The 12,000-nt window shown below is 38.6% G+C and overlaps 1 protein-coding gene across 7 annotated transcripts in view; it reads right to left on the minus strand.

The window, feature by feature from the left end:
- Positions 1-12,000, minus strand: part of ABHD18 (abhydrolase domain containing 18) — a 68,338-nt gene that overhangs the window by 36,687 nt on the left and 19,651 nt on the right. For 6 of the 7 annotated variants that reach the window (XM_050792031.1, XM_050792030.1, XM_050792034.1 and 3 more), the window contains one exon: positions 6,008-6,108. The exons of the other annotated variant lie outside the window; for it this stretch is intronic. In XM_050792031.1, coding sequence (XP_050647988.1) covers positions 6,008-6,108 — 101 coding nt within the window. The remainder of the gene's footprint in view (positions 1-6,007; positions 6,109-12,000) is intronic. 7 annotated transcript variants of the gene reach the window in all.

Raw genomic sequence — 12,000 nt, forward strand, 5'->3', positions numbered from 1 at the left:
CTCACTCTGTCGCCCAGGTTGGAGTGCAGTGGCGCGATCTCGGCTCACTGCAAGCTCCGTCTCCCGGGTTCATGCCATTCTCCTGCCTCAGCCTCCCAAGTAGCTGGGACTACAGGCGCCTGCCACCACACCCGGCTAATTTTTTGTATTTTTTTAAGTAGAGATGGGGTTTCACGGTGTTAGCCAGGATGGTCTCGATCTCCTGACCTCATGATCCACCCGCCTTGGCCTTCCAAAGTGCTGGGATTACAGGCGTGAGCCACCGCACCCGGCCTAATTTTTAATTTTAAAGTTTAATGTATATATATTTAAAATCACATGAGTCTATTAATTTAGAAATATTGCTCTTTCTACTCTCTAATAAACCACTATTCTTTTAAAAATAAAAACTAGATCAGTAGTAAGCATGAAATCAGAACAGGAATTATCTACATTTCGTTATTTTAAGTAGTATCTTACTTCTTTGGTTCAATTTGGAATATGGCATAAAAGTAACATCTGAAGTAATGCTGAAAGGATAGCTGGTTTTGTTACACATACACACACAGATATATACATATACATACACACATATTTCTATAAATGGAATAAAATATCATGAAAGCCTAGAGCAGTTTATTGGCAAGTATGTACAATTTAAAATGAGTGCCTGGCTGGGCCAAGTGGCTCAAGCCTGTAATCCCAGCATTTTGGGAGGCTGAGGCAGGTGAATCACTTGAGGTTAGGAGTTTGACACCAGCCTGGACGACATGGTGAAACCCCATCTCTACTAAAAATACAAAAATTAGCCAGGCGGGCGGACGTAGTGGCATGTGCCTATAATCCTAGCTACTAGGGAGGCTGAGGCATGAGAATCCCTTGAACCTGGGAGGCAGAGGTTGCAGTGAGCCAAGATCGCGCCACTGCACTCCAGCCTAGGCAACAGAGTGAGACTCCATCTCAAAAAATTTAAATAAATAAATAAATACATAAAATGAGTGTTTTATCCCTAAATATTTGAGGAACCTAAACCCAATTATGTGAAAAATATTTTTTACCTCTGATGCTAAGAAATGAAAATCGTATAGAAGACATATAAACTATCCTCAAAGGAATATTAATATTTTACCAGAAGATAAATATTAAATTTTCCTGAAGTTTTATTACAATTCAATCTTGGGTAATATTTGAATACTAAATTATGCCATGTTACCATAAAATTATTTAAGGTTGCTCAAATGGACGTTTTCTTTTTGTTTTGTTTTGAGACAGAATTTTCGCTCTGTCACCCAGGCTGGAGTGCAATGGCATGATCTCAGCTCACTGCAACCTTCGTCTTCCTGGTTCAAGCAATTCTCCTGTCTCAGCCTCCCGAGTAGTTTGGATTACAGGCACCCGCCATCATGCCCGGCTAATTTTTGTAGAGACAGGATTTCACCATGTTGGCCAAACTGGTCTCGAACTCCTGACCTCAAGGTGATCTGCCCGCCTCGGCCTCCCAAAGCGCTGGGATTATAGGCCTCCCAGAGCCACCACATCTGGCCTGAATGCTATGTTTTAAAATATTATAGTTCATTTGGAATTTTGACATAAGTACATTTCTAATATAGGCTGTCCAGAAGATACATCACAATTTCATGAGCTATTTTACATTACATAGGGAAATCTATAATTTGTGATCTATAAATCCTGTCACCACAGATCTTTAGCAGTCTTTAAACTGTTCTTTTAAGAGAAAAGAATGCTTGCAGTTTCCTTATTTCATTTACCTGATATATTTTTCTCTACCTCAATAAAAACAGAAAGTGTGAAAAAGAGACAGAATCATGAGTAATGGACCAAATGATAATAGGACAAATAGGTTTCCCCCTGTGGATTAATCTATATGTGGCATAGCCTTAAGCTTTTCCTACTTATTTGACAATATAATCAAAAGTTTAAAATCTGCACAAATCTTATAAATACAGAAATTCCATGTTTAGCAACTTACGGCACAAAAATAATCAGAGAAGCAGGTAAGGAGATGTACATAAGGATGTTCATTGTGATGTTTACAATAGTGAAAAACAATGCAACTTAAATGTGCACCATAAGGAATTAGTAAATTATGGTAGAGCCACAGTATGGAATACCAAACAGCCATTAATGATAACCAACTGCGTATTCAATGATTAATTAGGTCAAAAAAAGAGTAAGTACAGTTGTATGTGAACACATAGGAGAAAGATTAGAATATACATAAAATAGTGGTTATCACTCATTGGTGGAATTACCAATGATTTTTTTTTTCTTTTTTCTTATTTGCATTTTCTAATGTTTTAATGCAATGAGATAAATTGCTGCACAAGAATGACAGGGGGAAAGAAACGAAAAGTACATGTCAATGTGCATCACCTGGGAATTTATAGTCTTTCATCAAAATAAGTTATGCTTTAAATCTGACTAGAAATTGTTGAAAAAAATATTAATTATGTTGTAAAAATATGACACTGCAGAGACAGGAAGTCAACTTGTTTCCCCATTCCTGTCACTAACTGGAAAGAACCCTTCCTCCATTTCCAACAGATGTTGAGGAGTACTTCTGAGTCTGAGTAAAATCACATAATTTTCCTCCTTTCTTTATGCTTTATAGCTTGTGTAAGTGTCCAGATAAGGTGGAGAATCTATGAGAAAGGGACACATAGTTCCAGGGATTGAAGTGATGATATGCAAAAACTGAAAGTTTCTTTTCCTTCTATATCCTTTGGCCTACAGGTTAAAGAGCTACACATTCACTTATGCTTTAAAAAAATTTTTTTTTTCTTTGACACAGGGTCATGCTCTGTCACCCACGCTGGAGTGCAGTGGTACAATTATAGCTCACTCTAACCTCGATCAGGCAATCTTCAGCCTTAGCCTCCTGAGTAGGTAAGACTAGAGGCACATACCATCATGGCCAGAAAATTTATTTTCTATTTTTTTTTGTAGAGACAGTGTCTTTCTATGTTGCCCAGGTTGACTTAATGCTTTTAATAAAGCATTAATAAGACAAAGCATATCTAAAACAGTTAAGGCTGGGTGCAGTGGCTCAAGTCTGTAATCTCAGCACTCTGGGGAGCAAAGGCAGGAGGATCACTTGAGCCCAGGAATTTGAGATCAGCCTGGACAATGTAGTGAGACCCCTATCTCTACAAAAAAACTAAAAAAAAACTTAGCCAGGTCTAGTGACATCAGTCTACAGTCCCAGCTACTCAGGAGGCTGAGGTGAGAGGATCACTTGAGCCAGGGAGGTTGAGGGTGCAGTGAGCCAAGATAGCACCACTGCATCCTAGCCTGACTGACAAAGCAAGACTCTGTCAAACAAATAAATAAATAAATAAACTAGCTACACGTTTATGTTTTTTATATTCCCTGCACACTATTTTCATTCCTTTTTTTTTTTTTTTTTTTTTTTTTTTTTTAAGATGGTGTTTCACTCTTGTCACCTAGCCTGGAGTCCAATGGCGATATCTCAGCTCACTGCAACCTCGGCCTCCCAGGTTCAAGTGATTCTCCTGCCTCAGCAACCCGAGTAGCTGGGATTACAGATATCTGCCACCATGCCTGGCTAAATTTTTTTGTATTTTTAGTAGAGACGGGGTTTCACTATGTTGGCCAGGCTGGTCTCAAACTCCTGATGTCAGGTGATCCGCCCGCCTTGGCCTCCCAAAGTGCTGGGATTACAGGTGTGAGCCACCGTGCTTGGCCTCATTCCTTATTTATTACTTTCAACAACCCTACGAGATTAAGTGTTATTAGTCCTACTTTATAAAGCCTGGTTCAGAGATTAAGTAATTGACATTAGGTTCATAAGAAGTAGACTCAGGGTTCGATCCCAGATCTGTTTAATTCCAAAGTTCTAGCTCTTTCCACTACATGACATTGCTTGCCTTTCATTCAGAGGCTATCAACAGGAAAAAAATATAAATTTAAAATAATGCCTTAGGGGTAACAAAATAATGGACAGCTGACTACAACTTCTAATCAGGTCTATCAAACTGCTCTTCAGTTAGTTTACACTTTACAGGTTCATTTACAGGGTTGGTTAAAAGGTTAAGTAGGTTTCCATTACAGAATAATCTCTTCTTGACTGAAGAATTTTTCAAACGCCCATACATGTATCACTATTTTATCATTGCTATTGCAGACAAAATCTTAAAAGGAGAAAACACCTACTAACCAGAAACAGCAAATAGTTTATTTTAATCAACAATGTAGGGGAAAAAAGTACAGTATTTTGTTCTTTTTAAATAAAATTAGTTATAACATAAAATAGAGAACTGTGTAAAGATCTAGGTTCAACACTGATTTAGAATTAAAAACTACTTAAAAAACTCATTATCAAGCCACACACAGTGGCTCACTCCTGTAATCCCAGCACTTGGGAGGCTGAGGTGGGCAGATCATTTGAGGTCAGGAGTTCGAGACCAGCCTGCCCAACATGTTGAAACTCTGTCTCTACTAAAAATACAAAAATTAGCCGGGTGTAGTGGCAGGTGCCTATAATCCCAGCTACTCCGGAGGCTGAGGCAGGAGAATCACTTGAACCCAGGAGGCGGAGGCTGCAGTGAGCACCACTGCTCTCCATCTAGCCTGGGCAAAAGAGCGAGACTCTGGAGATTCTCTCTCTAGCCTGGGAGACAGAGTGAGATTCCATCCCCAAAACAAAACAAAACACAAACCATTAACAGTGGCTGAGCGTGGTGGCTCATACCTGTAATCTCAGCACTTTGGGAGGCGAGGCAGGTGGATCCCTTGAGACCAGGAGGTTGAGAACAGCCTGGCCGACATGGCAAAAGCCCATCTGTACTAAAAATAAAAAAATTAGCCGGGTATGGTGGCACACGCTCATAATCCCAGCTACTCAGGCAGCTGAGACATGAAAATTGCTTGAACCTGAAAGGCAGAGCGTACAGTGGGCAGCACTGCACTCCATCCAGCCTGGGAAACAGAGGAAGACTCTGTCTCAACAAACAAACAAACAAACAAACAAAAAAACCACTAACAAGACTGAGCTAAGAATAACCTCTGTACTCTAACAAAGATCCAAAAAGCCAGTTTTCAACTATTGGATAATTAACCACTTAGGAACCTCAGGTATTTCAGAATATCTATTTACATTCTCAAACTGACATGCTAATTACATACCAGTCCTGAGGTGCTTTACTTAGCTGAACTATGTAGTCTGTCTAGTCTAAGTTACCACATGTTTTTTAGTTTCTTCACTTAAAAGTACTTCTTCTTCCTGTTATAAAATCAACACATGTACATGGTATTTTTGTTTTTTTTTTTGAGAGAGAGTCTCACTCTGTGGCCCAGGCTGGAGTGTAGTGGCACAATCTTGGCTCATTGCAACCTCCGTCTCCTGGGTTCAATCAATTCTCCTGCCTCAGCCTCCCAGGTAGCTGGGATTACAGGTGTCTGCCACCACACCTGGCTAATTTTTTGTATTTTTAGTAGAGATGGGGTTTCGCCATGTTGGCAAGGCTGGTCTAGAACTCCTGAACTCAAGTGATCCAACTGCCTTGGCCTCCCAAAGTGCTGGGACTACAGGCATAAGCCACCATGCCTGACCTGAAACTAAAAATTTAAAAGCCAAAAATCTCTCCACTCAGAGATAAGCAGAGTTTGTATATTCATATATATCCTTTGGAAACTTCTGTGTGATTATGTGTGCACACTTATGTATTTACAAAAATGGAACTAAAAAATCCTTTGTATTATCTTCTTAAACTTTCACACATTGTGACCATATTTCCATGTCACTAATGGTATCCACAGTATGGATAATTAATCACCTACTGTTGAACATTTAGGCATTGTCTATTTTTTGCAACTATAAACAATGCTTCGATGAATATCCTTGAATTAAAATATCTTCTAATTCAGCCTTTTCAACAATTTAGGCCTGCCTTGTTACTCCTAATTTCAAATAACATAGTGTTGACATTATAATTTTAATGAACATAAATAACATATTAATTCATCTTTTTGAACAAAAAATTCTTACCTTGCAATAACAGATTCAATTGGCATGATATCAGGCACATAGTGAGCCATAGGGGAAACAAAGTGTCCATCTAAGATCTTACAATCTGATTGCTCTTCAATCTAAAAGAAAATCAAAACCAAGATGTATGCAAGAAAACTAAGATATCTTGGCCTATCACGGATGTTCTTCTAATAAAAAGTTCTATTCAATTAAAATCATGTTTTCAGCACCTACCATGTAAACTTTTTGTGCCACTGTACTTTATTATTAATTATTCTATGTGCATAATCATTGAGTGTATTATAGGGTACATGTGATGTTTTGATACCAGCATACAAGTTGTAATGATCAAATCAGGGCAATTGGGGTATCCATCATCTGAAGCACCTATCATTTCCTTGTGTTAGGAACATTCCAATTTCACTCTTATTTCAAAATATACAATAAATTATTGTTAATTATAGTGACTCTATTATGCTATCAAATACTAGATCTTATTGATTCTAACTGTACATTTGCACCCGTTAATCATCTCCATTCTATCTTCCCCTCCCTGCTACTTTTCTTAACCTCTGATAATCATCAATCTACTCTTCATCTCCATGAGTTCAATTTTCAAAAATATTTAGCTCCCATGTATGAGTGAAAACACATGAAATTTGTCCTTCTGTGACTGGTTTAATTTACTTAACACAATGTCCTTCAGTTCCATCCATGCTGTTGCAAATGACAAGATTTCATTCTTGCTTATGATTGAATAATATTTCACTGCATATTTGTACATTTTCTTTATCCATTCATCTGCTGGTGAACACTTACGTTGATTCTGCATCTTGGCTACTATGAACAGTGCTACAATAAACATGGAAGTGCTCATATCTCTTTGATACAGTGATTTCCTCTCTTTTTCATATATACCCAATGGGGGGATTGCTGGGTCATATGGTAGTTCCAGTTTTAGCTTTTGAGGAAGTTCCATACTGTTCTCCACAGTGGTCATACTAACTTACATTCCCACCAACAGTGAACGAAGTTTCCTCTTCCTCTTTCTCTACATCCTCACCAGCTTTTATTATTGCCTGTCTTTTGAATAAAAGCCATTTTAACTAGGGTAAATGATATATCACTGTAATTTTGATTTGCATTTCTCTGATGATTAATGATGCTGAGCATTTTTTCATATACATGGTTGGCCATGTGTATGTCTTCTTTTGAAAAATGTGAAATGTAGGCCAGGCGCAGTGGCTCACGCCTGTAATCCCAGCACTTAGGGAGGCCAAGGCAGGCGGATCACCTGAGGTCAGGAGTTCGAGACCAGCCTTACCAACATGGTGAAACCCTGTCTCTACTAAAATTCAAAAAATCAGCCAGACATGATGGTGTGCGCCCATAGTTCCAGCTACTCAGGAGGCTGAGGCAGGAGAATCACTTGAACCCAGGAGGCAGAGGTTGCAGTGGGCCAACGTCGAGCCACTACACTCCAGCCTGGCAACACAGCAAGACTCCGTCTCAAAAAAACAAAAGAAAAATGTAAAATGTCTATTCAGATCTTTTACCCATTTTAAAATCAGATTATGATTTTTCCCTATTAATTTATTTGAGCTCCTTATATTCTGGTTCTTAATTCCCTGTCAGATGAGTAGTTTGTAAACATTTTCTCCGATTCTGTGGACCACTATGGTTTTTAAAGACATGGTTCCTGCCTATACACATTTCTTTTCCTTCCATATCCTTTACTATAATCTAGTTGAGAAAATAAACTATAAATAAATCACATTCATACACTGACATGCAATAACTCAAAATAAACTACTAGTTAAGAGAATTCAACAACATTCAACAGTATAAAAATAATTGTTTACAAATTTCAAAAATAAGTTACCATAATCAAATAAGGGTTGACATCAAATATATTACAATGGTTCAGTGTCAGGCAATCTGATGTAGAGTCATGTCAACATAGTAAATAAGAAAAAAACGTAATTTCTATATATATAAAAAAAGCATTTGCTAACATTCAACAACTAAACTTATTTTCCCCTCCAATAAGCATTTTCTTTTTGTAGAGACAGGATCTCACTATGTTGCTCAGGCTAGTCTGGAACGCCCAGCCTCAAGCCTCCCAAAGTGTTGAGTATTAAGGCATGAGCCATTGTGTCTGGCCTAATTATTTCTTAAAAATTTCAGGTCAATAGTAAAAAAATTAAAGTAGCATTGAATTACCACATATTTTCATTCAAATCAGAAATAAAAACGTATCTGTGGATGATGTATATATCTAACTTTTAAAAAAATTAATTAACTAATTAGTTAATTTTTGGGGAAATGGGGTCTCACTCTGTCACCCAGGCTGGAGTACAGTGCTGCCATCCTGGCTCACTGTATGCTTCACCTCCCAGGGTTCAAGCAATCCTCCCACTTCAGCCTCCAGAGTAGCTGGGACTACAGGCATACCACCACACCCAGCTAATTTTTACATTTTTTTGGTAAAGACAGGGTTTTGCCATGTCGCCCAGGATGGTCTCAAACTCCTGGACTCAAGCAATCTGCCCGACTTGGCCTCCCAAAGTGCTAGGATTACAAGCTAGCTTTTTTTGTTTTGAAACAGAATCTTACTTTGTTGTCCAGGCTGGAGTGTGCTGGCGCGATCTCGGCTCACTGCAACCTCCGCCCCCCGGGGTCAAGCGATTCTCCTGCTTCAGCCTCTCGAGTAGTTGGGATTACAGGCGCACATCACTATGCCCGGCTAATTTTTTTTATTTTTAGTAGAGACGGGGTTTCACCATATTAAAAACTACCAGGCTGGTCTCAAACTCCTGAGCTCACATGATCCACCCATCTCGGACTCCCAAAGTGCTAGGATTACAAGTGTGAGCCACTGCACCCGGGACAAGCTAGTTTTTTAAAAAACAAATTGTAGGTCAGGTGCAGTGACTCACACCTGTAATCCCAGTACTCTGGGAGGCCGAGGTGGGCAGATCTCTCGAGCCCAGGAATTCAAGATCAGCCTGAGCAATATGGCAAAAACTCTGTCTCTACAAAAAAATACAAAAATTAGCTGAACGTGGTGGCATGTGGCTGTGGTCCCAGCTACGTGGGAGGCTGAGGTGGGAGGATCACTGGAGTCCAGGAGGTCATGGCTGCAGTGAGCCATGACTGCACCACTGCAGTGCAGCTGGGTGACAGAGTGAGACCTTGTCTCAAAACAAAACAACATTTTGTTTTGTTTACAAAAAAAAAAAAAAATTTTTTTTGAAATCAGCTGGACAAATGTCATCTATTAAATGACCCACATATTTTTGCAACTGACTTAAAACACTACTATTACTATGTACTAAACATCCATATATTTCTGCCAGTTATTTTCAATCCTTCATTAGGTCTTATTTGCCTACCTTTTATTTCTGCACCCATATCATGCTGTGTTTATAACAGTAGCATTTTAATACTCATTGTTATATGACTGAACTAGTCTTTGTTTACAACTCTTCCTTTCCAGAGTATTCCCGATCTGATTTTATTCTCATGCATTTTCTCAAAATAATTTTAGGATGCTTTTATGGATGTAGGTTCTATGTTCAATACTTTAATTGAAATTGTATTACATTTTTAAAAATGCTTAAGGAGACATAATATCTCTATAAAACTGAATTTTTAATCCAAAAAACTTTCCAATTTAGTTTTTTATGCCTATTGGTATAGTTTTAAAGTGTTCTTCTTATGTATTCATTTTTATTTATTTATTTTTTATTTTTTGAGTCTTGCTCTGTCACCCAGGCTGGAGTGCAGTGAGTGCTATCTTGGCTCACTGCAACCTCTGCCTCCCAGATTCAAGTAATTCTCCTGCTTCAGCCTCCTGAGTAGCTGGGACTACAGGCATGTACCAGCATGCCTGGCTAATTTTTTTGTATTTTTAGTAGAGATGGGGTTTTGCCATGTTGGCCAGACTGGTCTCGAACTTCTGACCTCAAGTGATCCACGCTCCTCGGCCTCCCCAAGTGCTGGGATTACAGGCATAAGCCATTGCACTCAACCCTTTTATGTATTTTACGAGAATAAGTTATTTGATAAAGCAGCAGCACAAACTAATACATTATTAATTTTTTTTTTTTTAGACAGGGTCTCACTCTATTGCCCAGACTTGAGTACAGAGGCATGATCTCAGTTCACTGCAACCTCTGCCTCCTAGGCTCAAGCAATTCTGCTGCCTCCGCCTCCCAAGTAGCTGGGATTAGAGGCATGCACCACCATGCCCAGCTAAGTTTTGTATTTTTAGTAGAGACGGGGTTTCACCATGTTGGCCAGCCTGGTCTTGAACTCCTGACCTCAAATGATCCACCACTTCAGCCTCCAGAAGTGCTGAGATGGAGCCACCGCGCCCAGCCCATTATTAATTATTAATAAAGGAAGCAGAACAAACTAATGTTAAAGGGAAAAATAGTGCAACAAATTAGTGTTCTGATAGCTGGCAACTTGGTAAGAAAAGACAATTTCAGAATTACACATATTATACATAACATGGATTTTAAAATTAAGCAAGATACAACCCAACAATAAAAAGATGGAGAACTCAATGTAAAAAGGAGCAAAGGTTTGAAAAGACAGTTCTCCAAAGAAGGTATACAAATGGCCAATTCACACTTGAAAAGATGTTCAGCCTCACAGCCATTAGGGCGTGGTCAAAACCACAAGGAAATACTTTTATACCCACTATGATGACTTGGAGAAGTACAAAGTTGGTGCATATGGCAAAATCAGAATGTTTATTCACTGCTGGTGGGAATATAAAATAGTATAGTCACTTTGGAAAACAGTTTGATAGTTCGTCAAAAACTTAAGAGTTATCATCATATGACCCAATAATTAAACCTTCAGTATACACAAGAGAACTAAAAACACACATTCACACAAAAACTCATACTTGAGTATTCATAGCAGCATTATTTATAATAGCCAAAAAGTGAAAACAACCCAAATGTCCATTAATTTATGAATGGATAAGCAAACTGTGGTATACAATACAATAGATTATTATTTAGCTATACAAAAGGATTAAGTTCTCCTTGTTCTGATGCTGTAATAAAAAAACAAAACTAAAAAGAAGTACTGACACATGCTACAACATGGATGAACCTTGAAAACATTATGCTAAGTGAAGAAGCCAGATAAAAAAAGCTACATATTGCATGATTCCATTTATAAGAAATGTCCACAGTAGGAGAACCCATAGAGACAGAGGGTACACTAGTGATTGCCAGCAGGTGGGGGAAGAGGCAAGGGAAAGTGACAGCTAATGGATACAGGGTTTCTTTCTAGGACAATGAAAATATTCTAGAATTAGTGACAATGTTGATGGCTGCACATCTTGGTAATATAATTTAAAACCCATTCAATTGTATATTGTAAAAGGGTGAATTTTATCTCCATTGCTTTTTTTTTTTTCTTTGAGATGGAGTCTCGCTCTGTCGCCGGGCTGGAGTGCTGTGGCATAATCTCGGCTCACTGCAACCTCCGTATCCTGGGTTCAAGCGATTCTCCTGCCTCAGCTTCCCGAGTAGCTGGAACTACAAGTGCGCGCCACCACGCCCAGCTAATTTTTGTATTTTTCTTTTAGTAGAGACGGGGTTTCACCATGTTGGCCAGTGTGGTCTCGATCTCTTCACCTCACGATCCTCTCGCCTCGGCCTCCCAAAGTGCTGGGATATCCTTGTCTCAGTTTTTAAAAACTAAGGCTAGTGGATCAGTAAGAATGCATTCCAAAATCTTAACAGCAATTCACTCTTGGGAGGGAAATGGAATTAGGTAGTGGAAAGTGGCAGAGATTAAAGGAGATTTTTTTTTTAACTTGGCACATTTTAAATTTTTTTAAGTTTATAATTTTTTAATAGAAAAAATATAGAGGATAAAAATATTTGGCAAAATTTGAGGGTACAGAGAGAAATGTTATTAATTCAGAAGATACAGAAAGAACTTCTATGATGTAGAGGAGGGGTTTTCAATCTATAAAATTT

Source organism: Macaca thibetana, chromosome 5, assembly GCF_024542745.1.
Source record: "Macaca thibetana thibetana isolate TM-01 chromosome 5, ASM2454274v1, whole genome shotgun sequence".
Taxonomy (NCBI): Eukaryota; Metazoa; Chordata; class Mammalia; order Primates; family Cercopithecidae; genus Macaca; species Macaca thibetana.